At 53.9% G+C, this 26,541-nt stretch overlaps 1 protein-coding gene across 4 annotated transcripts in view; it reads left to right on the top strand.

The window, feature by feature from the left end:
• The window catches only part of WDR1 (WD repeat domain 1), a 42,546-nt gene that overhangs the window by 2,102 nt on the left and 13,903 nt on the right, over positions 1–26,541 (top strand). For 3 of the 4 annotated variants that reach the window (XM_055385502.2, XM_063705199.1, XM_063705200.1), the window contains exons 3-7: positions 10,764–10,854; positions 15,657–15,804; positions 16,911–17,091; positions 26,064–26,141; positions 26,431–26,511. In XM_055385502.2, the coding sequence (XP_055241477.2) occupies positions 10,764–10,854; positions 15,657–15,804; positions 16,911–17,091; positions 26,064–26,141; positions 26,431–26,511 (579 nt within the window). The remainder of the gene's footprint in view (positions 1–10,763; positions 10,855–15,656; positions 15,805–16,910; positions 17,092–26,063; positions 26,142–26,430; positions 26,512–26,541) is intronic. The other variant, XM_063705201.1, reaches the window with a different exon arrangement.

Here is a 26,541-nt window from a genome sequence, read left to right as displayed (position 1 = left end):
CTTGCTAGTCACACAGATTCCTAGAAAGCCGAACGGCCTTGCTTAGAACTGGAGAAAATCACCAGGGATCTAATGGTAATGATGTGGAAGTCTCCGAAGGCAGGTCCTGAGGCTTTTGAGAAAATAAAGATTGAGACAACCCTAAAGAGATATTTAGTAGTTTGGCAAATAAAATCCACTAACACATCCTCGGATACAGAGCAGTAGGATATTTGGTTTTGCCCCTAACTAGGCCTTCCCTGTCGTTGCAGTCCACATTGACTTCCAGGGAGGGGGCCTCACATAAAGTACCTGCTGTGCATCTGGCCCTGTGATAGCTTCTTAAACTGTAGCATCTCTTTCCACCCCACATGGGTCCGTTACTCTAAAGAGGAGTCAGACTTAGCAAGGTGAGGCAGGCCAGTAACTGGAGCTGCTTCTAATGGAGTGGTCATTCAGGGACAGGCACCCCTTTGTAGGAAGCATTTCCCAGCTTGTGAAACCCATTCTGCCTGTTTCTGAGCTCTGTATTCTTACCCCTTCCCCATGGTTTGCCATTTTCTTCTCAGGGGTTACCCTGTTTCCCTTCTCATCTATTTTTAAGTTTCTGCAATGCTAGGTCAGTACGAGATGCTACTAATATAGCCCTCCCTGGGCTGGATGTAGATCAGTCACTAAGTCTCTTGTTAGTTGGATGGGTAGACTGGGTACTCAAGTAAAGGTGGGTACGATTTTTTTTTAGGGCAAAGTACTCTTGGAAAAAAAAGTGACCTGAATTGGCATGACCATTCAGGAAGGAGGATGGTCTGTTTGGAATGCAGGCTCAGGGAGGGAAGAGGGAAGAAATGGAGGACCAGATCATGGAAGATCTAACATGTCTCATTGACATCTCAGACTCAACATACATACCCCAAGCCAAATTTGGGTTTCCCATGTGCTCTTCCCCTAAAAAGGAACACCGTTCCTCCAGCTGTTCAGGCCCCAAACCTTGGACTCCTGTTTCACTCCCTGCTTCGCTTCTGCGCCACATTTTAATTTTAGTAAATCCTTCTGACTCCACATTCAAAGTATCTTCAGAATCTAACAGATTTCCCTGGCTTCCTCTGCCTCCACCCACAACTAAGCTATCTTCCCCCACCTGAATTATTGCCCCCAAAACTCCCTAAAACCAAACAGGTCTTGCTTTCACCCTTGTTGCTCTGGGGGTCTGTTCACAACACTGTCGCTGGAGTGGCTGAAACACAAGACAGGCCTCTAGTGGCTTCCCACCTCGGTGAAAGCCAGAGTCCTTACCGTGGCCTCGGCTCCAGCATTCTTGCCTCCTTGCTGCTTCTTGAACATGCCACACATCTGTCTTGGTACCTGCTAGTTATTGCCTTTGCCTGGACATTTTTTCAGATAGCTGCAAGTCTTGCTCCCTGTCTTCTCTTTGGTTTTTCTTTTTTAATTTGATGTGGAGGCTTCCTGTCGCCCAAGCTGGAGTGCGGTGGCGTGATCTTGGGTCACTGCAACCTCCACCTGCCGGGTTCAGGCAAATCTCCTGCCTCAGCCTCCCGAGTAGTGGGGACTACAGGTACGTGCCAATACACCTGGCTGATTTTCGTATTTTTTAGTAGATAACGGGGTTTCACCGTGTTGGCCAGGCTGATCTTGAACTCCCAACCTCAAGTGATCCGCTTGCTCGCCTTGGCCTCCCAAAGTCCCGGGATACAGGCATGAGCCACCACGCTAGGCCTTTCCCTTTGGTTTATACTTAGATGTAGTCACCTTAGTAGAGGGGCGTCCCCGGAATAGAATTTTCCATCCCCGGCCTTCTGTCGTTCTCATTGCTGACAATAAGTAGGAAGCAAGCTAACAAGCAGCAGGCTATGGCTGCCTACAAGTGTACATAGGTATCTGCCTGTCCCCCTAACTGGGCATCAGCTCCAGGCGAGCAGGGCTTTCCCCTCTGTTTCAGTCACTGCCGTGTCCTCGCCGAAGAGAGTGTCTGGCACACAGTAGGTGCTCAGTGAGTTACTCATTGATTAAAAAGCCTGGAAAACCAGGCTGTGTCGTGAAGATAATAGGCAGCCACTGAGGTCTTACTGCATGAGAACAAGGAAAGCTCAGCTCAGTGTAGATTGCCGGACCTAAATTTTGTGGAATCCGCCTTTCACACCTAAGAGGCGAGCACCGTTGCCAGCTTTGCACTTGGAGCCCCCTCTGTCATTTGTTTTGTTGACTTAAAAGCTGTTTTGTGAACCCGGCATAATGGCACTTCTTTCAACACATCCCGTTGCCTCACCTGGAGAGGCAACTCTCCTCTGTAGAGTGAAAGACTATAATGGTGGCCATGTAGAAACTAATACTCCAGAAGGAGAGAGCTCCAAGAAGGGGATTCCAGTGAACCATGTGTACACTGTGTTTGAGAGACATTAGTTCCCCACGGAGAAGGGATGGATAGTCTGTGCTTCGGGGGTCTAAGGAAGGCTTCCTGCAGGTGCTGGTACCTCCTTAGGTCTGGGGTGGTTCCTTCTAGGTTTCCTTACCCTGCCTGCATTACCTCTGCCTCTTATGACCTCTGTGCAAAGACTGGGAAGGGTCTCCCCCAATGGCTGTGGACGAACCTGTTTGTGATTCTAAACAGGGCACGGGACCATCCTACAATAAAAATTACCCAGACTAAAATGCCAGTAGTGCCATTAGTCCCTGTTTAGGAAAAAAAAAAAAAAAGCAACTTTTGCCTCACAACAGAGGCCCTCTTGTGTGCTGCCAGGCAGCCAGCAGATTTGCTATGCACACAAGTTTGGGGCCTGCTTTTTAAAGTATCCAGTTCCTAGATTCCAGAACTAAAATACACATTTGGAAAAATGATGTCTGTAAAATTGAGTTTCCGGGAGTACAAGGTTTATAGCAATTTGACACTGCTGGGAACCCAGGCGCAGTGTCAGTGGACTTTTCTCCTTGAACAGGGGGCAGACCAAGTGGGGGTTGGGGAGGGTATTGGGCTCACTCTTGGTTTCCCTTGGTGTGAGCTGCCACCATTCACATGCAGAGGACTCACCTGTGTTTCCTGCGGGTTGGGGGTAATGGTGGCATGACAGAGGGCTTGAGGACTGACCTAGCTGCTTCTCCAGAATTGGACGCCTGCTGACTACCTGCGTGTATCCAGATGGCCATTGGCCTGTGGGGGTGCAGGATGGAGGCCCTGCCCACATGGAGCTCACTGTCCTGGGTGGCAGTGAAATAAACTCTAGGTGGCAGAAGGAAGTGGTGCGTTGGATTATCACCTGGGTGCAAATGAGCTGGCAGCAGCGCCTGCCAGGTGCAGAGCCAGGAACCTCTAGGCCTTCACTCTGACCACCTGATGGCAGGGGAAGCAGAGGGTGGTGGGGGGCCTTCATCTCAGGAGAATCTGAGTGGCTGCAGGTGCCAGTCAGGACGCTGGGCTTCCGCAGAGGGGACCACATCTGGGAGGACCGAAGGGCCGGGTGCTTATGGGCTGTTACTGTGGCACTGAGCGTGAGGGGAGTGGACAGGACCCAGGCTGAGAGGTCCTGGTGTGCAGTGGTGGCAGGTGGCTCACACAGCCCTACCATAGCGCAGCCCTGCTCTGAAGGCCACTGGAGCCATTCAGAGGTCTCACAGACAAGTAATCAGATCCAGCCTACGGTAAGGAGAAGTTCTATATCTGAGATCTGAGGCAGGGAAGCCAATTAGGAAGCTGCTCAAAGATGAAGGCGGCGTCAGCGCAGGTTCCGTTGCGTGGTGCAGCCATCTCTGGCTCTCACGTTTCCCACACATGTTCACTAAGCCCCTGTCTTGGCAAGCCATACCCTAAGCCACAGAGGACCAGGATTAAAATCAGTGATTTTCAGGGAGGGGTGGTTTTCCCCCACCTCATTCCCCTGAGGGATATCTGGCAACATTTGCAGACATTTTTGTGCCACTGGTATCTGAAGTCAGGGATGTGGCCAAACATCCTACAAGGTACATGGCCGTCCTTCCACAAAGAACTGTCCAGCCCCAAATGCCAGTGGTACCAAGGTTGAAAACTCTGGTAAAGAACCTTCGAAGGCACCAGGTTAAGTGCTTCAAAAGAACAATGCCTTGGGTGCTCTTGGAATGTGAGGGAGGAGCCAGCTGTACCACAGAGCGGGGACAGCTGCTGGAGAAGTGGCACATTTGAGTTGGGTCTTGAAGGATGAATAAGAGTTCTCCAGGAGGAGCGTTGAGACACACAGCAGAGGTGGGGAGAAACCAGGCAGGAAACAGCATGTGTACCTGGGTCCTCAGCCCCACTGTGGCCTCCTGTGGGTTGCTTGTGGTATATTTCTTGCCCTATTGGAGGTAACGGGAGGGATACTGAAGCCATCTTTGAGGTAAGAGAAGAGGTTTAGCCTCATGCTTAAGACTACTGGAGAGATGGCCTTGCCCAAAAGTAGTTGGAGATGCTTCTTTGGAGAGTGACCTCCACCTTCTGCAAGGCCCTTGTTAGGGACAGCTGTGGATACAGGAAAGGGCCCTGTGTGCGTCTCTTCGCCGTCTCAGTGATGGGCGGTCACTCCCTGCCCTGGCGATGTGCCTGCTCCTTAGACCTGTGGGTCCTTAGCTTTGGTGACCTTGCTTGTCATTTCTACATATGGGTCCTGCCTGCTCTCCAGGCAAAGGCCAGCATCCCACCCCTACCCCTGCCCCACTGTCCAATCCAGTGTATACCCCTGAGCACCTCTCTGTTCTTTGCTGAGTGTATTTTGTGCTGGTCTGTGGCTGACACTTGGTGTGCTTGCCTCTTCTGTTTCCATGCCTGCGAGAGTGGGAGGAATGTTATCATGGGATCAGTGTAAGATTTAACGGAGCTAATTCGTAAAGCATCTTCAGAAGGTTGTCTGGGCCCTGCCAGGGACCTCTGCTTTTGTCTTCATGACTGCCCTGTTGGGTGGATGCCCTCATCTCTCTTCTGAGAGGTGAGGATGCTGAACTTCTGGAAGGTGCTGGGATTTGAACCCTGGGAGCCACCCCCAGGTCTACCTTTGCAACTCATCCAGTTAAGGCCCTGGTGGGCCCTGGGTGGGGAGTAGGAGAGGGGAACACTGAAAAGGGAGGTGGTGGTGTCCTGCTCACACGTAGTCCAGTGAGGGGTACTGCTGTGCAGGGCCACACGGTGAGTACCCCCAGGCCTGTTTCAAGGCATCTGAGGCCGAGCTGGGAGGCAGGAGGGGAAAGTCGTGCAGGGCATGGCGGCCTGTGAGTGACCACCCCGTCCTCAGCCAGCTCAGGGAGCTACCTGTACACTGTTTGGAAGCACACAGCTGGTTGGCCAGTGCAGACTTTATTCTCTGCATTAAAGAATCACACTAACATTGAGACCAACCGTAAGGAACAGAACAAAACCACAGGGAGGAGTAAAGGCCGCCACGTATGGTCCCTGATTTGCAGTGACGTGACCTGGGATGGTGTGAAGGTGTTGAGCATTCGTTACTTCCCTTGACTCACCGTGGTGTTAGTTACATGCTCATAACCCAGGTGAGTCAGGAGCAACTGGCCCTGAGTTCAGGTCTGGCGCTGCCACTTAACAGCTGGGTGGCCTGGGGCATATCGCCCAGTGTCTGCCTTGGTTTCTTTGTCATGTGGGATTATGAGGGTACCTTCCTTACAGCAGGTGTTGTGAGGTTTCGAAGAAAATCCACTGAGGGGCCCACCCAGGGCCTGTCTGAGAGTGAATAGTAAGTGGCTGGTGGAGATTTGTTTCTTGATAAACAGCTACCAGGCTCCAGCCAAGTTCTGGTCTTTGTGGGTATTTGGCAGCTGCTGTGGTGAATCAAGTGTGAACCTTCCCCACTGTGGGGTCCACGTAGTGCAGAAGGCAGGTGGGGCACAAATGATGTGTAGTCCAAGGTGGAAAGTAGTGAGGGCAGTGGGGTGGGAGTCAGGGAAGGTGGGGGTTCAGGGTGGGAGAGATGATTTCTAGCTTGGAGCATCAGGGAAGGCTTCTTGGAGGAGAAGCCCTTTGCCTGGGCCTTAAAAGATAATTAGGAGAAGGCATTGTGTTGCAGAAGTTTACATTCCTGCTTTGGAGCTGAGGTTTTTTGCTGTCATTCAGCCTTGGCCTTAGTTGTAGTCACCAGTGAACATAAGGGCCCTGGCCAGTTATATTTGCACAGGTCAGTTACAGCAGTAACAGCTTTCAGCCTCTGTTGCTTGCAGGAACTTGGAGTATTTACAAAGCCAGCGCCCTGACTGGAAGCTCGCACTCACTTGGCCTGGGTGGACCATGGAGGATGCCTGAGACTTTCTCTGGGGTTCCCGGGGACAGTTGGCAGCTAAAGGAGAGCACAGCAGGCCCCTTCGTCAGTGTTGTGTCGTCATCTGCTGAAATGTTTTTTGCTTGGGCAGGTATCTCCAACCTTCTAGCATGTTCCATCAGGTTCACTGTGGGCCAGGAGCTGAGATACCAGTGCCAAGCCTTGAGACCCAAGCCCCAGGACCCAGGGTCATCACAGCCTACCTGTAAATTGGAGTAGTGACCTCTGGCCCCTCCGTCACCCACCTGAGACTGGGAGGACATAGGAAAGTAAGAGAGCTTTGAGGGGCTCAGAGCTCACTAATTATAAGTGTTGCTGCCTGGGGCACAACAGAGTTACGTAAATGTCGCTTCTGTGTGCTTGTTTGCATGACCTGTGTATTATAGCGAGTCTCAAAGGCAGCACAGAAATTGTACAGGTGCCGGGGGGGAGTTTGTTTAGGTTTGCCATTCAACAGGATTCTCAGAAAAAGACCAGCTATTCCTGGGGCAGGATGCCTCAGTGCACAGGTGGGAGGTGGTGGCTGGTAGGACCTGAGCATAGTGTGACAGAGTAGAATGGCCTCCCGGGGTCAAGTCCAAAGCTTCTGCTTCAAATGGGCACCACTGGGCCTTGAACCAGGCCCTGTGTTGGCAGGGCTGGGTGCTGTTACATGCTGTCACTTGCCGAAGTCCGTAGGTCTTGGGTCTGCATCGCGTGTGTGACTCCTTGATTGCTGGCTGGTGTCCTTCATGTCCTCAGAGGCCCCCGGACTCCTCCGGGGGTGGTGGCAGAATTCTGGGGCTTGTCTCGAGGTCTTGTCCCAGGCCCAGCTCTGGCCCTCACAGGCCCTGGCCCCCAGGTGTGGAGGCCACTGGGGAAGGGGTCTGGGGCCAGCAAGGTAGAGGGGCTGCACCTGTTCTGTTCTCAAGGGTGGGGGTGAGGGGCCATGGGTTGGGGTAGTCAGCCCAAGGAGGGGCTGGCAACGTCAGGGCGGCAGCAGGGTAGCGATGAGTGGGCTGAAGCCTGGAGGGAGCTCAGGAAGGGTGGGTTGCAAGCTGGACCGTGAGGTAATCAGGGTCGGGATTTGAAGACTACCGGCTTGGTGGAGGGTGGAGATGCATTCCAAAGCAGTTATCGCTCTTCCCAGGAGGAACAGGAGGACTGCATTGAAAATGGTGGAGGTAAAAGAGAAGGTGGGTTGGGAGTTGGCAAGGAAAACTGGGCAGGCCTGTGGTGAGGACTGAACGACAGCCTCCCACTGCCACAGCTGGCCAAGCCTGCAGCAGCACGAGAAGAAAGCCTGGGAGGAGGGGTGTCCCTGAGTGGGCAACTCCAAGGCTGCTCATGGTGGTCTCCCCCAGGCCCCCAAGGAGATGGGGAGACAGAACTTTTGCCTACAGTAGCGCTGGGGCTCCTGGAATTGGCTTCCTCCCCTCCCTGTCTCGTTTTCCCCATTCCAGAGTTTTTCCCCAAATAAGCTTCTCAACCCCCAATCTCATTCTTCTTCCCCAGGATGGCAGGAGGGGGAGGAGGCTGGGGGGAGAGGGGCACACTGAGGGTGTCAAGGTGCCATCTCGACCCAGCTGATGGGGACAGAGCCTCACAGGCCGAGTGACACGTGGGGGTGGGAGGTATCTTTCTGTATGTAGTAAGCAGCCTCCCTCTGCGAGCTGAGGAGCTGGGGAGGAGGCCGCTCTGACTCAGATATAAGTCATTATCTGCAGTTTGGAGTATCTCAGCCCCCACCGGTGACCCAGTTGTATTTAGAATACAAACGAGAGTGAGTGATTCATCAGCTGGCAGGATTCTGGTGCCCTTTGGGGTTTTTACACACAGCCCTGACCATTTAGGGGAAGGAATTTTTAGGGGCAGAACTTCCTCTCATGCCCCTGCCTAGTCATCTTCCATCTCTGGATGCCCTCCCCAGCGGAAGGCCCATGGGAGCCCCACCCTTTCTACGGCAGCGCGGCCTGGGGAGGAGGTCGTCCAGGCTGGGAGAGCCCTTGAGGCCATCTGTCTGGCGGGATGGGCAGGTGCCCCTGTATGTGAGCGTGAGACCTCCCCTATCCCCACTCAGCTGTGAGTGGACACCGAACAGGGTCTTGGAGGGGCTGCCTGTTAACTGGATCATTTTCTTGCCAGGTGCTTTGGGTAGGGATTTGTCAGTGTCAGAATATGAAGGACGAATTGGAGTGGGAGAGGGTTGGATTGGGCAGACATTTAATAAATAGCCAGCATCTTAGTTTTATTGAGGTGTACTTTAGATACAGTAGAATTTGTCTGTATTCAGTGTGTGGCTTGGATCTTGACAGATAACCTATATAGTCCCATAATCACCACCCCTGTCATGACAGAACATTCCCGTCACTCCGGAGGGTGCCCCCCCCTCCCCTTCCACCCTCACCCCCAGCAGCCGCTTATCTGCTTTCTGTCATTGGGGTTGCCTTTTCTAAAATCTTCTTTCATATGAAGTGAGAGGCAATGTGTAGTCTTTTCTGTCTGGCTTTTTCACTTTGCATAACATGTTGGAGATTGATAGCTGGTGTTGAGTGCATTTGCACTTTGTTCCTTTTTATCACTAAGCAATGCGGTGTGTTGCATGTTTCTCTGTTCACCTGTTGATGGATATTTGGGTATTTCCAGTTTTTGGCCATTGCAAAGAAAGCTTCTGTGAACATTGCTCCGGTGTCTTTTGGTGGACACATGCTTCCATTTCTCCAGGGCAGATACCTAGGAGTAGGGTTGCTGGTGTTTGGTGTGAGTAGTGTCTGTTTAGGTTTATAAATAACCTGCCTAACTCTTTTCCAGCTGTACCATTTTGCATTTCCACCAGCAGTGTGAACATTCCAGTGTCCCCATCCCTCTACCCTTGCCAGCACTTGGTGATGTCAGTCTTTTCTTTTTATTGATTCTAGTGAGTATGGAGTGGTATTCTGTTGTAGTTTTGACTTGCATTTCCCAAGACTAATGACACTGAGCGCTTTTTTGTGTGCTTACTTGTCATTCGTAGTATCTTCTTTGGATAGACACCTTGATACATTCTAATTTCACTGGCAAACGATTATCCCAAAATGGATTAATTGATGACTAGTGTCTATTATATCACATAATGCTGTGTTAAGTCTTAGGGATGAAAGAGAAGGTCTGTGTATACTTCTTTTTTTCTCCCCGAAACCACTTATTGAGATGGCTAGTGAGATAAAGGTCATGTTAAGCAGGGCACAGCAGAGTTGGAGGAGATGGACAGGAATGCTAGGGACTATGATGTGTGTTGTGCCATCCCTGTGGACATGTTAAATGATCTGGAAGCACAGAAGAGTTGATACGGATAGCTTGGGCCATACTTGGAGGCTTCATGGAGGAGGGGACGCTTCCGTTAGGCCTGATGGGTGAGTGGGTGTCCCCAGGCAGGGAGAGGTGCTGGCCAAGGGCACAGACTACACACAGATGTGGAGCTTAAACAGGATGGCAGAAGGTGGGCAGGAATCAGGGTGTGTACTTCTGTGATCTCAGTCTCGTGAGATGGGGGCCCCTCAGGTCTTGAGGAGGGGTCTAAGGGAGATGAGGGGTGGGGTGGCAGCAGGTGGGGTCATGCTAGGGGTGCCCGGGCAGCCTCACAGGAATCTGATGTGTCCTAAGCCTCAAGCCGGCGGGAGGCTGCCTCTTTCAAAGAGCACTTGGTTTGTAAAAAGCTGACAGCAGGTATCAGAGATTAGATGGCCATGTCTTTATTCCCTCCTGAAAGAAAGCTTCACTGTGGAGACAGATTGAGAGCAGCCCGGTGTGTGTGTGTGTTTCTGTTTCACTGAGGCCTTGCGTGTGTGTGTATGCCGGGAGGGAGGCACAGGGATCTACTTTTAGCACATTACATGTTGAAACCTCATTGCTGAAGATGCTTCTAGTCTCAAATGTTGGCCCCATTTTTGCCACAAAGTCCACCCAGCCTTTGATCTGTGCTATAAAAGGGAGTGGGGAATCGACTTTCCTTTCCAAACCCAGGTTTTTGATAGAGAGGGCTCCCACAGCTTGTCCTGCTCTGCTCCTGCACAGCACAGCCAGGCGCCGAGTTTGGGGTCCAACATTGATTGGCAGCCAGGAGAGCTGGTCCTAAACAGGGAAGAGAACAGAGCGCTGGAATGAATGCAGCTTCCCACAAATGGGAGGGATTAGAACCAGGGCTTCTTGCTCTAATCCACCTTTTGTGTTTGTGTTTCACTGATATATTTGTTCTGTATTATGGAAAGTACAGAAAAGCAGAAAAGGAAAAAAATCACCTTGTTGTACAATCATAGACTAAAGAGAACGAATTAAAGTAACATAAAATTCTATCACCCAGAGATAGGTAGGCAGGCAGTAGATATGTAGGCAAGTGGTGTGCTTCTGCGATTTTCTTCATGGTTTGAGCTTCAGTGTTTTTTATTTTGTACACCCCTTTCACCCCATATGTGTTGATGTGGAGAGCTGGAAGCTTGACTGCTTCTCCATTGCTTCTGTTCATTCTGGGGTCTCCTCCTGCAGAACCCAGCCCTTGCTGACATCTACACAGAGCACGCCCATCAGGTGGTGGTGGCCAAGTATGCGCCCAGCGGATTCTACATTGCCTCCGGAGGTACTGTATAGGGGCAAGGCTCGCGGACACCTGTGGGGGCCTGGGTGGCACTCGGGGCCCAGGGCGAAGCTGGGCTTCTGGCCTTGGGAGAGTGGGAGGAGGGAGGTGGGGGGTGGGGGAGCAGGCTGGGGGTGGTGAGTTAGTTGAGGGGAACCAGTATAATTAGTTTCAGCTGAGGCTGACAAGGAATGTGTAAGCCAGGCTTGTCCAACCGGTGGCCCATGGGCTGCGTGTGGCCCCGGACGGCTTTGAATGCAGCTCAACACAAATTCGTAAACTTTTTAAAACGTGAGGTTTTTTTTCTTTTCTTTTTTCTTTTCGAGCTCATCAGCTATCGATAGTATTAGTGTATTTTATCTGTGGCCCAGGGAAGCCAAAAGATTGAACACCCCTGGTATAAGCTACCAAAATGCCCCTTTTCAAAACTGGCCTTAGTTCTAGAACAGAAAGGACACTTTCTAGTTTGTAGTGTTGCAGTTAGTTCCAGCTTGGAGGTCAGCAGAAATGCCACCATGAGGTTGGCCAGGGACCTTTTGCGGGAAGCCATGGCATGGTATGTTGGAGCCCGTGTGGGCCGTGTGTGTGTGTGTGTGTCTGTGTATATGTGTGAATGGATGTTTTGTTTTGTGTCATTCTTACCCGCTGCTCCTTTCCCAGTGCTAGCACAATGCTGGCCTCCAGGCCAGCGCCCACGTTTTATTTGTGGACTGGGCCTTTGCTCTCTGCAGCCTGGGCTTTTGTGTGGCTCAGTGGGAGGCTAGGCAGAGGCAGGGGTGGAGAGATCTTTCCTCCTGAAGGATGTTTTTTTATTGACTTAGTTCTTTGACGCAGAGCTTTTCCTGTATACAGATGGGAACAAGAGGCACAGGAGTGAGAGTGGTACCCCTTCTAGAGTGGTGGCCCACTCGTTCATTCACTCACTCATTCATTCATAAGCTCAACAGATACTTACTGCCTGCCTTGCCTAGCCATCTGCAGCCCAGGGAGGCCAAGTGAGTAAGCTGATGTGGGCCTCGTCAGCCTCTCTGGAGAGTGACGGCTGTGACCAAATTGCTGAGAGAGCTAAGCAGCCAGTAGGGGAGGGCAGGACTCACGCACGCCATGGCCCTATGCTTGTACCATCCTGCGTGTGCACAGCAGCCTGTCCTGAAGGGTGTATGGGAGATGGTGGGCCTTGGGGTTGGGGAGGACCTGGGTTCGCCTCTGTCTTAGTCTGCTTTGTGCTCACAGGCTGGGTAATTTACAACTAACACAAATGTATTGGCTCATAGTTCTTGGGGCTGGGCAGTTGGACAGCAGGGGCCGGTATCTGTCAAGGGCCTTTTGCTGTGTCAGTCCATGGCAGAAGAACAAAGAGAAGGTGAGAGAGAGAAGAGGGGCTGGGCTTGTCCTTTTGTTGGGAAGCTGCTCGTGTCGTAATACCCATTCCTGAGGGCAGAGCCCTCCTGGCCTAATCACCTCTCCATAGGCCGCCTCTGGTGCATTGGGGATTAAGTTTCCAGCACATGGTTTTGGGGGGCACACTCAGACCATGGCAGCCTCTTACTGGCGGTGTAGCCTTAGTTGAGTAACTCACCTTCCTGGGCCCGAATTTTCTCTTCCAAACTGGGGCTGCTAGTGCCTGCCTCGTAGGGTGTGAAGGAGCCAGTAAGGCATGGACATGCCCAGCATGGCTGTTGCACTAATGGGCACTTACCCCCTGGGTGACCCATTACCTGTCACAAAACTGGGGCTCTGTTCTGATCAAGCCAGGCCGCCGCGTGAGCTGGCTGACTGCTGTTGGCGGTCAGCTGGGGTCACGGTGAAGGGTTGGGCCCGGAGTCTGGCTCATAGTAGGCATTTAATGGTTTTTGTGTTTAGATCTTTTCCAGCTCCATCTGTAAAACATGCTCTCATTTACATCCCATGATTTATTTAGCTCTATGATTTATTTTTTCCCCAAGCCCTGCTTGCCAGCAGAAGTCTCTTCATTTAAAGCCCCAAGATTTGGCCCGAATGTCTTTTACATGTTTAACACGGAGCCGAATGCTCTGAGAAGTGTCTTCTCAGGAGAGGAATGCAGTTGGCAAGGGCCTCCGCCCCTGCCTGGCGCAGTGTCCCTGCCCTGTTAGCTGCAAGCTGAGAACCTGCGGGCCCAGGCCTGCCCTGTCCCCAGTCCCCAGAAAGGTGTCCAATGAGACAGAATTCAATGGAAGGCTGTTGCGGAGACTGTTGCAAAGGACAGACCACATAAATAAGTGGCCATCGTGGGACGCTGTCCTCCCTGAAAAGTGCCCTGATTTTGTAGAGGAGCCAAGGGAGTTTGGGGCCATCCTCAGGTCCAAGTGTTCTTGGGCGAGATCACATTTTATGTTTCTAATACATTTCTTTGAATAGAGCGAAGCAATTGTTAAGGCTTACATTGGAACGTTTGCTGCAGAGATGAAGTGGGGCTAAAAATAGTGTGGTGGGGGGTGGTTTGGAGGAGGGGGCTGAGAAAGAGCCGTGCTGGCCCACTAAGTGGGTTGCCTGGCAGCTGGCCCCAGCCCTCTGCAGGATCTTTAGACCCTGTCAGTCTGACTGGTTCATGACTGCCGAAGGATTGAACCTTGGGAAGGGCTCCGCACCTGGGAGCCTCCGGCACTAAACACAACGGTCAGTCTGCGCTCTGGGAGCCCACATTCCCACTGGGGTCACGGTGAAGGGTGGCCCCCTTCACCGTGGCCCACTGCCACGGGGCAGTCCTCAGTGCACAGGTCATTTCGGGGGCAGGCCCAGGCCTCCTTTTCCTGAGGTTATTTCCATGCTACTGTTCTGTCTGCCTTAGCGCTGGGGCCGTGGTTCCAGGCTGCCCTTGGGAGTCGGCGAGGGCCGTGTGACGGGCGTGTGGTTTGGCCTTAAGTAGGCCCAGGGCAGGCTTCCTGGAGGAAGGGGCCTCTTTCAGGGTGGGACGCCCTCTGCCTTGTCCTGAGAGCATTGTCTTCTCCATGGGGCAGCATGGGCCCTGGGCGGGCCTAAGCATAGCAGACAACGCGGTCACATGTGCATGTGTGAATGTGTGTCTGCATATGTGTGCATGTGTGGTCATGTGTGCATGTGTGCATATGTATGCTCCTGAGTGTATGTGCATGTCCTTCCTGCACACACAGTGCTCCCCTCCGATGCTGCCAGCCTGTGGTGACTTCCTCTTCTGACCCCTTCTTCCCCCCCTGGCCTGTTTTATCAGTGAAAGGACTTAACTAAGCAGATCTCCAGGTCACCTTTGGAACTCAGCTCAGGCAGCACAGCAGGTGGTCTTCCTGGACCTTGTGCAGAGAACTGGGCCCTTCTGGGACTCCCCTTAGTTAGTGCCGTTCACTGGATTTGGCATCACCTCTTGCCTGTCCCCGCAGCTGGACTGAGAGCAGGACAGTCCTTACGTGCATCTCCCTCATCTCAGAGTATTGCTCAGTCTAGGCTCGGGCTGTGTCTGCCCACAAGCAAGGCATCTTCGTGGCCTGTGTAGAGCCTCAGTTAATTCGTGGACTCGTTCCACCTGACTCGTAACGAGCTCTTGCTGTGCACTGAGGACTAGTTGGAGACTTCGCACGTGTTAACTCGTGGAACCTACAGCAGCCCTGTGAGTGGCTCTGTTATTTCCCCTCTTCTGGATAAGGACACAAGCCATGTTGCTTGCTGAGCCCCACAAAGCCTGTATGTGGCAGAGGCTGGATGTGAACCCAGGGCCCCTGCTCCCAAGGCCTGGCTCTTAGCTGCTGCCCTCCTTTGAGCTGCTCAGTTGCACCAAGAAAACAAAAGCTCTTTTCACTGGAAGCAGCTGTAGAGCTGTGGTGGTTGTTAACGTGGCCTGAGGATCCTCTTAAAAAGGCGCCTTTACCTGCTTAGCGGATGGGGCTGAGGTTTTAAAGCGTGAAGCCTTGAGAGTTAGTCTAGAATGCTCCCATTTCTTCACGCCAACACAGTGCTCATTTGGAGAGGGTGTGTCGGGATTGGGACTTGGTACTTGGTGACAGGATCGTGGTGGGGGCTTGGGGGTACGTGGCCCCCAGTGTTGCTTCTGTTACAATTGGCTGCCCACGCTCCGGTGAGAAGAGAATCAGCATCGAGTTCTGTGTGTAGTTCTCCTTCCCCCGCAACACCCACCTGCTACTCTCACAAAAGAATCTTACGCTTGGATTCCTGTGCGTCGTGGAACTGCTCGGTGTGTGAGTGAGGCTGCTGATTTGCCAGGCAGCAGCACGCTGTTGGGAAGCTGCACGGGAAGCCGGGTCTGCAGGCCCAGGTGGAGGCCGCCAGGCCACGCTGAGGCATCGCAGTGGGCAGCACGCTGCACCCTCACAGCTGTGCACCTCGTTTCCAGAAGTCACTGCAGCAACTGCAAAGGAGAGGCAGGTGCAGCCAGTGTCGTCCCATTCCACAAAGGTGGCCTGAGGCCCACACGTCATTCTGATGCCCCTACAAGAAAAGAAACACAGTGAGAAAACTAAACCACTTCCTGGCATATTGGAGTTTGCCATCATGTGTCCCTGGGCTTTTTCTGATGCCTAAGCAGGGTTTGTTATCCAGATGATTTCTGGCAAAATGCAGAGGCCCAAATGGCAGGCCTCTGGATGCCACGGGCTCTGACTTAAGGGTGGCTGAATATTGTTGCCCTAAGACACGTTCTCTTCACTAGGCCTTTTCCTCTAGAAAGCCTAAGCAACCGGACGTGGTTCTGAGTGGGCCTGTGGCCACGTGGCCCTGGCCCGGCAGTGACCTGTGGCTCTCACCCTGCCCCTTACCCCACCGCCGCCTCCCCCTCTCCCCCCCGCTGTGCCCCACAGATGTGTCTGGGAAGCTGAGGATCTGGGATACCACGCAGAAGGAGCACCTATTGAAGTATGAGTACCAGCCTTTCGCTGGGAAGATCAAAGACATTGCTTGGACTGAAGACAGTAAGAGGATCGCCGTGGTCGGGGAAGGAAGGGAGAAGTGAGTCACTCCTCTCAGCCCCTCCCTGCCCTGTGCCTGTGGCTCATGCGTCCATGTGCCATGACCCTGGGAGGGGGATGCGCTGATGTCTGTACTAGGACTCGTGAGGGTTGAGCTCCCAGTGGGTGCCGGTCCCCGTCAGGGCTGGCTGCAGCCCCAGGTAAGGTAGAACTCCACATCACACTGGGTTTGTCACCAGGGCCCAGCACTCATGTATCTCCTGTGACATCCTGAGTCCCTTGCCTTCTAGAACCCCAGCTTTCATGCCCACCTGCAGGCAGCAAGAAGGGGACAGAGTGAAAGAGCAACACCACTTCTATTCGGGGTCCCTCACAGCAGCTGCCCCATGAAGCTGCCAGGGAGGCTGAACTGTTTCTTCCAGCTGGGCACCTCCCCCAAGGGTCTCTGATGGAGGAGGGAGGGGCAGTGGATGCTGGCTGGGTGGCACTGGGTGGCTACTGACCTCAGGGGCCTAGTAACTGGTGAGGTCGGTGCCGAAACCCAGGTTTTTTTAATTCAAGAGAGTCAGAGTCCCCCCTGCAGCACCATGGCTGGCCATAAGCCCTTGAACTTGACAGTGGCATGTCTGTTCTTCACTGAATGGCACTTTCTCGTACATGTTCTAGTAGGTGTTTTTCCATGGCTTTTCAAGTCATTCCTGTTGGTCTTAATTCCTTCTTTTTTCAGTAGCAAATAGTAACTAAAACAGTGTTTTTGTTGAATGTCAGCCAAGAGCAGGGCATCTCATTCCTGTAGGGGATGGTAACTGTTCCCTCCCAATAGAACTGTAAGGAGAACGGTGAAGCTGTAAAGATAGCCCTGGGCCCTGTGGTGTGGGGCCCCACAGACACACACGTGCATCCCCTTCCCGAAGGCGCCGGCTTGCCCCATCTAGTTCTTGGGTCCTTTGGACAAATGCCTTGTGGAGCCAGAACCCCAGTGCTTCCCTCATTTGTCCCTGTGGCGTTCTGAGCTGCCTGCTGACAGTCACACCATCCTCTGTGCACTGGCAGTTCAGCTGTCAGATTGCTTACCAGCCTTCTGGGATTGATTTTTTTTTTTTTTTTTTTTTTTTTTTTGTCTTCCACCCGTGTCATTGGGTCAAGGTTTGGAGCAGTCTTCCTGTGGGATAGTGGCTCTTCTGTGGGCGAGATTACAGGACACAACAAAGTCATCAACAGCGTGGACATCAAGCAGAGCCGGCCATACCGGCTGGCCACGGGAAGCGATGATAACTGCGCGGCATTCTTTGAGGGACCCCCATTCAAGTTCAAGTTCACAATTGGCGTAAGTGAACTTACTTTTGGGTGAAATTTGTGGTTTGTATATGAGGCTAGCAGAGGCTGAGCCTGTTTAGATGCTGATGGCAGAGACCACAGCACATGCCACGTATGCCATGATACACAGAAGTGGGCTCCCAGGGGTCTGCAGAGAGAGGGAGGGCTCCCCCACCCAGCACTCATCCTCCCCAGGCCCTCAGCTGGGCATGGATGGTTCCCACAAGGAAGGGCCCTGCCCTAGGATGATGTGTGCCTGTCAGATTTTGGGGCAGGGACGTCCCTGAGGCCGTGTAACCAGGCAAGCATCTGGGGCTGGAGGTGCTCATTACAGAGGGGAGCCTGCAGGGCCTGCTGTTAGCTGAGCCACCAAAGTGGCAGAGGAAAGGAGCTTGCGGGACATCCAGATTGGTCTCTCCTAGAGACAGCGAGGGCAGTGATGCACCTGCAAAGTGACAAACGGTTAGAAGACTGAAAGATACTTTGTGGAAGAAATGTGCCAGAAATGTGGCAGGCTTTGGGTGTAGCTGGCAGCATCTCAGAGGCCCATGCCGTGCATGCGCCCCGCCTTAGGCACCCAGGCCTTGCCAAGCCTCCTCACTTCTCCCTTCTGCAAGATGGGGGTGTGCCGGGGCCAGCAGCATCTGAGGGTTTTGACTATGAATTTGAAGTAGGAGAGCCACCTGGCAGGTCTGGAGCTTCTGTGATGCCCATTTTCCTGCCCCATCCTTGTAGGAGTGAGGGGAGGAGCCCAGCAGCCGGTCTCAGCACAACCTCACGGCTCTGCCCCGGCTTTCCCCATCCCGCTTGTGCTTGCGCTGAGGATGAACAAGAACAATGGACCCGGAAACGCACATTTTAGGGACTATTGATGTCCTTGGAGGAGGTTGTGTTTGCAGATTGGACCAAGGTCTCGGGACTCCTTCTCTTGGAACCGTCAGTGGTTTCACTGTCTGCCTCATGGAGGATTAATGAGATCATGTCCTTAAAGTGGCTCAGTGAGGAGCACTGTCCATTTTAGTGACATCATGCCATGAATCATAAATAGCCTGCACAGTGCAGCTGGAAAGGGCGAGGACGGGACCCACAAAGTGAGCAGAATTTCCAGAGACTGTTCTTGGCTTAGGGTACAGGAGGGCTTTCCAAGGATGCCCCGTTCGTAGTGAAACATGCTTCATTTTGTCGCGGAGCCGCAGGCTGAGCTGGGCCTGGCTGGGCAGGTGAAAGCATAGGGAGGCTCCCTGTATGCAGCTGAACATGCGGCAGCTCTCAGACTCTGCTCTTGTGGCTACCACCTAATGGGTAGGTAGTGGAGACCTGGCTATTTTGGGAGCTGTATTGAAGGCTGTGGCTTCAGGCCATGTTTCTTCGCTAGGGTGGAGGCACTGCAGAGCAGGGTGAGTAATGCTGAGTCAGCTGCACACCCCATCTCAGCCCAGGGCAGGAGGAAGCAGCTCAGAGACTTCTGTGGTAGCCAGAAGCCGACTGTGGGTGGGGGCTCCTTTGCCTGTCCTGGGAGGGATCATTTCCACTCTGCAGTTGTGCATTAAACCCAGCACAGGGTGCTCAGCAGGGTCAGGGGCGCCAGTTTGTTCCAGGGGTGGGCTGGAGCCTGCCTTCTTCACCAGGCTGCTGTGCCCCCGTGTGCTTGCTTGGGGACTTGGCCAGAACATTCTTTCTCTTTAGTTGTCCTTTCTAACTTCAGAAAGGACTTCACCCCACTGCCCTGGCCCAGGAGTGTTGGGTACAAATGTCTGCCCCGCTAGCCCAGCTCCAGGGTGGGTACCACCATGTGTCTTGAAGTCTTTTGTGGAACCCACAACCATGGGCCCTGCCTGAGGACCTGGGAGAAATAGAAAGGGCTGTGGCCTGGCACAGAGCTAGGTGGCTGTGCCCCCCCTCGGGTGAGTCATGCCTCTGGGCCCTCCCGGAAACAGGGTGACAGTGACCCTTGCGTGCTGCACCCTCAGCCACAGGGAGAGTGTGAGAGGCAGCAGTGACCATCCACATGCTCAGGAGACATGTGCGGACTCAACTGCCCACGCATAGGAAGGACAGGAAGCGTGCTCAGGGACCCCACACCTGCCCCCAAATACCTTCTGAGTTGCAGATACACTTTGGTGTGTATCTGCACTTAAGCCCTCCGGACCCCAGAGGAAAGCTGCGGTCGTGCTCTCCATGACCAACCCCAAGACAAAGGGAGCGCGTGCAGGCTGGGGGAAGTGAGAGGAGGCGTGAGTGCTAACATGAGGCCCAGACACAGTCAGCTTTGAGGACATGGTGGGCTGAGCATCGCTGGGCTTCCTCCCATATGTGGGCTCTTCTGATGCGGTCGGAAAGCCTGGGATGTGGAAGTTCTCAGGAATTAATTGAGCCTTTTATAGTAAAAGATTTTAAAACTTTATGTGGGCATTTTTTATTTTAGAGGGAATTAAGTTCCACTTGCTGTGAAATCCACATAGCAGTGGTCTTTTTTCCCCAGATCTCTCATTCTGCAGCATGTGACGGCTGAGTCTGGGCTGCCTTCGCCTCCGCACCAGCCCTCAGGCCGTGGTGGCCTTGCCTGCCGCCCCTCCCCTCCTGAGAATGAGCAGCTGTGGTGGCAACTCGGCCCTGTCTTCATCTGCGCCTTCTGCACCCACTCCCTGCAGAGGCCCCCTGTGGCCGGGACCAGGAAACTGCCCTGAGCTTGGGGGTGCAGAGGTGGGGTGGCAGGTGCTTCCCTAGTTACCCGGGTGGGAGAGGGACTGGCGTATGACTGCGGAGGGACCAGCTGGGTCGTGTTGGAGCTGCTGCCTTGAAAAGGAACAAGGCATGTTCTGAAGGTGTTTCAGTACAAGCGGAAGCAGAACTGCATGATGCTGTGCCTGAGCTGAAATGCAAGCAGCATTCCCTGTGTGCCCCTCGTCCTGAGGGACCGTAGCCCAGCTTTGGTCTTCATTTGCCTGAATGAGGCTCCAGGAAGATGGGAGTGGAGGAACATTTGGCCTGGAATAAGCCTGGGTGCCGGCTCATTCCTACCCAGTGACATTGAAGACACGGTAGGTGACCTGCGGAAGTAACCTCCAGGATCACAGGAGAACGGTTCTGAAAGGAGACCCTGGGCACAGTGGTCTCGGGTCTCCAGCGCTGGCATTTTGCGAACCCAGGGGTAGGTTCCCCTCAGAGGGTCTGACCGTGGCCTGAAAAAGGGAGGGTGGCGAGACCATCTCCCTGCCTACCCACATCTCACCCATGGGGATGTCTTCATGCCAGGCAGGCTCCTGGGATAGGTACTCCTGGATGGGTTTAAAGGCTCCACTGAGTTTCTCTCTGTTGTCTGCCTTCGCCATGCGCATTACTTGGGCCAGGTTCTTTGCCTCTCTGGCCATCCGCTTCCTCCGGTCGGGTGAGCAGTTGGTTTGGTGGTCTAGGATGACCACACGCCCCCTCTGGAGTGTGGCTGACAGCTGTGTGCGTGTCCTAGGTCCCAGGAGTTGGTGGTGCACTGGATAGTTTGTGTCTAATGAAATGGTTACTTAGAGCAGCGTGTCATCCTGGGGGCTCAGCCTTATGATGCGGAACTGAGAACTCACTGCCAGATCTAACAAGCTGTGATTCTAGGTGGAAAAATGTTCAGCACGGAAGACTTCTGGGTTCCCTCACTGGGGTTCCACTGCTCCCTCTGTTCCGTTGCCTCTGCCCTGTGGGGACCTCATACCTCACATAGTTCTCCCACTTGAGGCTGGAGCCAAGCAGGGCTGGAAACCTCAGCTGTGGCTGTTACTGGAAGTGCTGCCTTCCTGATAGATAAGGAGAATTTGAGCTCTAAACAGGCAAGGTTTCTGGTGGTTTTTCTTTTTCCAAGACAGGGCAGAGAGCAGGTGTTTCAGCCCTTCTGGCATGTATGGTGGCTGCCTGGGCCATGCCCCTGTGATGGGCATGCAGGACCCCCTCCCTTGTTTTCAGCACGCGCCACCCCTCCTGTCGACTGGCCTTGCTCTTCACTGGGCTGATGGCTGACTCCTGAAAACTGGGGGCTGACAGCAGGGAGGGTGACCTGGCCCAGGTCACGTGGCCAGTAGGTGCCCCAAGGACGGTTAGTTAGGATGAGCCTCTTGTCCCTTCATATGGTCCTTGTTCTCCAGGGAACATGGTGACTGAGCTGACCCGTCCCGGGTGACGGGAGAGGCAGGTGGGTGGGTAGCTCCTTTGTGCCCCTCAGCCCAACTAAGTGGACCGGGCTGCAGGGCTGCCCAGGGCACTTTGCAGGGAAGTTTGCTGGGGGGGATGGGTGGGCCAAAGGATGGTCCAGAGCCAGCCTCGCAGGTCACGGTGTAAAGGTGTTTTGGGAACACCCATTGACCAAGGGTCATGGAGGCCCGTGCTGGGCTTGTGTGGGGTGGGACTGGGCACAGGGGACCGAGAGCCTGTCCCCTTCTACCAGCTCATAGGCATGTGAACAGCCTAAGGGTGGGCTTGTGGTCCTCTTGTGTGCAGGGGTCAGCTGAGGCTAGGGGGAATGGGGTGGGCTCCCAGAGGGTTCCTGAGCTGACTAGGTAGGTAGTGAGCGTGTGTGTGCTGGAGACAGGCCAGCTGGGGCCTGCAGCGCTCTGTCGCTCTGTGATGTTGACATGGGTGTGGTACTTAATTATGACCTCAGTGCTTCAAGCCTCGGTTTCCTCGGTGGTGAGAGGGAGCATATTGGTGGGAGGGAGTGAGGACTGTGGGGAGGGGGGCTCGTTGATACAGGTCAGTCTTGGCTGTGTGTTGGCTGCAAGGGAGGACAGGCAGGAGTGTGGACCGGACACCGTGGGTTGTCCACCAGGGATGAGGCTGGACTGAGACTGCTGCAGCCCCGCTGGTTGGCTGGGGTGGGACAGAGGCAGGGGGCCGGTGAGGGCAGCCTCAGGAAGCTGCTGCTCCTGAACTCCCTGGGAGGTTCCCCAATCCCTCTCCCTCTTTGTTCACTGGCCTGGCCTCCCTGTGGAAAGGGCTATTTTTAGCCCTCGCTTTTTTTGGTTAATGGGCTTTTCACGGCTTCTCTCTTTGAAGGGGCTATTTTAGGAGCAGACATCAGTCTCTGCATTTGGACTCCTTGGCTCGAGGTGCAGGAAAAGGTGATGGGGATGAGCTACTCGAGGGTCATCTGTGTCCCTGGACTGTGCCGGGCCCCTCCCTTGCCCCTGCTGGGTTCTGGGGCCAGGGAGGGACACATGACACCACCCTGCCAGAGCCTGTGGGAGGCGTCGGCAGAGGTGAACCACAGACTTGGATTTGGGGTCCTGGGGTTTGGACGAGCAGGAATGTCCTCGCTTCTGGGACCTGGAACTGGAGTAGGAATGTCCATGTTTTGACCTCAGGGAGCCACTGAAATGGGCACTTGTTACAGGTTGGAATTGAACAGTGGCTGAATAGTTTTCCTCCATTTTGTAGCAAGAGCCATCAGCGTCCACTGTCCCACTCACTCATCTGGGCTTGGGTGATTCGGGCATTTGGGGTGAGCTCTTTTCTCTTCTTAGTTCTTAACTCATTTGTCAGAAGGACCCAGGGGTCAGCCAGGCCCAGCCATCTCCCTGGCCCACTGCACTTCAAGGAAGCTCAGGCTGGCTTGGAGGAGCCAGTGCGAAGTCAGCGGCAAGGCGGGGCTGTGCTGGCCCAGGAAGCGGAGTTGGGCAGCGAGAGAACTCGATGTGCTGGTCAGAGGTCTAGGATTCGAGCTGTGGTTATGTCATGGTCAAGGTTGTGTGGCCTCATCTGGAAGGAGTAGTGGTGCATACACCCCTGTCCACCCCCCGCCCAACAGGGGGTCTAGAAGGGCTTTGCCTCAGGCCCTCCCACCACTGCCTTCACTGCAGCTGGCTCCTTCGTGCAGCCCTCTTGGGAACTGCCCTGTGAGGCCCTTTGACACAGGGAATGTGGACCCTATGGGCTGACATGGACAAGGGACCGTGGGCCATGTTGATACAGATAGGAGGTGGACCCCATCGGCTAACCCCGACGGGAACAGGCCCTCAGTGCATGACGGCTCCCTCACGGTGGGTAACAGCAGAAGGGGGGGTGCAAATGGGCCTGCGGAGTTAGGGATCTGACCTCTGGGATGACTCTGGGCTGGAGCACCCCCAGGCTTGCTGAGCAGCTGCCCAAGGCCCAGGAGCCAGCGCAGCTGAGACGAGAGCTCTGGACAGGAAACTGGAGACCAGATTCGTGCAGGTGATGTGGCTTGAGTTACCTGCTGCTCCAGGCCTGGTGTTCTCCTGTGAAGAATTTGCCCGCAGGCTCTCCATGGCCCCTCGGGGGGTAAAGCATCTCTGGAGGGCGCCGGAGCCCCATCTGGAAAGTTGGTTTTCACTCTCAGCAGCTGAGTGGATCAGGCCTTCTGGGGAACCTGCTTTCCCCAACTTCACATACCTAGGAGTGCTAGAAAACTTAGAACACAGACCATTTAAGCAAAGAAGACCAGCCTTAGAACTAGTGAAAAACGTACAAAAGGAACTAAAGAAGCAAGATGCAGAACTGCGCTTAAACACAAGGAAGGGTGACCTCTAGCACCAGAGCCAGAGACGACCGTGCAGTCCCGTGTTCCCCGTTCCATCTCCTAGTGAGCCCTGGGCCCGCCTGGGTACTGCACGCCTTGTAGTTCGGCACTGCCTTGCCTGGCCAAGCCTTGCAGCACCCAGGTGCGGGGGGCAGGCAAAGGGCTCGCCAGCCCCGTCGCTCATGAGCTGATCACAGACCTGAGCCCAAGTTCAGACTGAGCCAGCCTGGTGCTTCCATCCCTGTTCTCGTGGGCGGTGACCACAACCTACAGAGGACGAGCTCTTCAGTCATAGAACGGAATGCAAGCACCACGACAGCACTCCCTGAAATGAGGCAGGGAGGACAATCTGCTCATCCACTGGGATGGAAACCTGACTGTCGTCGACTGTCGTCGCCCTCAGTAGCTCCCAAGGAGCACTGGGACTCCCCTTGTCAGAATGTGTGATTTCTCCGGCTTTCATCTAAGTTAAAACACGGGTCAATGAGGTGGGAGATCCTGGTTCAGGTGCAGGGCCAGGGCCTGCTGGGCCTGTGTCCAGCCTGACCCCAGCCGTGAGCAGGTCTTGGCAGCACCCTGAGGAGGGCTTACCTGAGGCAAGCAAGTTTGGGTTGTTGGCTGGGGGAAATGGTTTGATCTTTGAAGTGCAGGAAGCCCAGGGTTGCTTTTGTGCCACAGCTCTGGGGTCGCATCACTCTTGGGCCTAGAGAGATTTCTGGGGCTGGGAGTGGCCTCTCTACGAGAACTGCCTGCCCTGGGGACATTGCCAGACTGAACGGTGTCTGTATCTTCTGCTGACTCTGACGGACTTTGTGGGGACATCGATTTCCTTGAGTGTGGCCCTTGGGACCCCCAGGCACCTGATTCCTCTTTCTGGGCCTATGTTTCCTCATTGGTGAAATGGGCACAGCTCACCTTGGTGGGTTATTACATGAGTGTCAGAGGCAGCATTGATGACATGTGTTAGTCTGCTGCAGCTGCCATAACAAAGTTTGTTAAGCCACAGATTGGGTGCCTTAAACAATGGAAATTTATTCTCTGGAAGTCAGAAGTCTGTAGTCAAGGTGTGGGCAGGGACGCACTCCGAGTCCTTCCTTGTCTTTCCCAGATACTGACAGCCCTGGGGGTTACTTTTTGTGAGCAGAACTCCCATCTCTGCCTCCAGCTTCACTCCAACTCTGTATCTGTGTCCAGATTTCCCTCTTAAAAGGACACCGAGTCCTGCTGGATTTACAGCCTGCCCTAATGACCTCATTTTAACTGGACTGCATCTGCAAAGACCCTATTTCTGAATAAGGTCTCATGGGGTCCCAGGGTTGGGACTTCAGCATGTCTTTTGGAGAGGCACAATTCAACTGAAAACATTACACAATCAAACACATGCAGGTCCCCCACGCAGGTAGCTCATGCTTTAAAATTAAGTCCATGATTTACTTAGAGCGCGGGGCAGGTTATCCGCCTTGGGTTGAATTGCTTTTCCTGAAGGTTGGTGTCGGTACCTGCTGAGCAGCGAGCCCTTCCTGTGCCAAGAGAGTTGTTAGCACTGGATGTGCATTTGCCGGGTTAGCGCCGCCTGCAGGTGGGCAGCAAGAGGGCAGGGCGGGTGTTGGCAGCTTTGCGACTGCTTGTTTAAGGATCATTCTCTGATACAGACTCTTGTTGACTGCGGAAAGAATGCATTCATTTCCTTATTCGAGTAACAGAGTCGCCCCTGGAAGTCATGTTATTTCCCTTTAGTCGCTCAGGCTCTTGTTCTTGAAGGTCATAATCATTAACTTTGTTTAAAAGTTAATTATTGGCTGGGTGCAGTGGCTTACTCCTGTAATCCCAGCACTTTGGGAGGCCAAAGCGGGGAAACATGAGGTCAGGATATTGAGACCATCCTGGCTAACAAAGTGAAACCCCATCTCTACTAAAAATACAGAAATTAGCCAGGCATGGTGGTGGGCACCTGTCGTCCCAGCTACTCGGGAGGCTGAGGCAGGAGAATGGCGTGAACCCGGGAGGCGGAGCTTGCAGTGAGCAGAGATTGTGCCACTGCCCTCCAGCCTGGGCAACAGAGCGAGACAGGGCTGGTGCCTCCAGGAAGAGGCCTCCTGGTCTCAGCCATCGTGAAGCTTAAGGATCGGGGCTTGAGCTCTTTCAGAGCCCAGAGGGAAGACGGCGGCTGCTGGGGGCACCTCACTGTGGGGGGCGTAACTGGAGGTGGTCTGCCTTCGCTCGGGCTAATCAGCTTTCCCAGCAGGTAGAGCGGTCAGCATGGCAGGCAGCCTGGAGCAGACTCCTGCCCCTCCACTAAGGGACTGCCCAGGATGTTTTTTTAAGCTCTGAAATTTTCCAGTGTACTAACAGTTCACACTGATGAACAGCTGGAGCTGCAAGCAGACTGTATTTCATAGAGAGCATTCTTGAACCTAGAGTCAGGCCTGTGGCCCCTCATCAGGCAGGTAATTGTTTTCCTGCAGGACCACAGCCGCTTTGTCAACTGTGTGCGATTCTCTCCTGATGGGAACAGATTTGCCACAGCCAGTGCTGACGGCCAGGTAAGAACTGGGATGGGTTTTGGGGTGGGGAATGGCTTGTCTGCCGCTCCCGTGACTGCTCAGAGCCACAGGCTGCCTACTGCTAGTCCTGACATGCAGAACTTAGACGTCGCCCTCCCCACGTCTGCAGACTCGTCGTCAGAGCCCACTAAATGCATGTCTGCTTTTAAACCACACTGGGAGCTTAGTCTATGAGCCCTGGTTTTCCAGAGCCACAGTCCATGGAGAAACTGCTTACTCTAGAGGGTGTTCACACACACGTGACCCACATGTTTTTATTTCTTGGAAGATATACATCTATGACGGGAAGAATGGGGAGAAGGTTTGCGCGCTGGGCGGAAGCAAGGCCCACGACGGTGGGATTTACGCAGTGAGTATGAGCGTGTTTCCCGGCCTAGTG

The sequence above is a fragment of the Gorilla gorilla genome, chromosome 3 (assembly GCF_029281585.2).
Source record: "Gorilla gorilla gorilla isolate KB3781 chromosome 3, NHGRI_mGorGor1-v2.1_pri, whole genome shotgun sequence".
In the NCBI taxonomy this organism is placed as follows: Eukaryota; Metazoa; Chordata; class Mammalia; order Primates; family Hominidae; genus Gorilla; species Gorilla gorilla.
The sequence above is the reverse complement of the archived record's forward strand: the minus strand, read 5'-3'. Positions and strand labels throughout refer to the sequence as shown.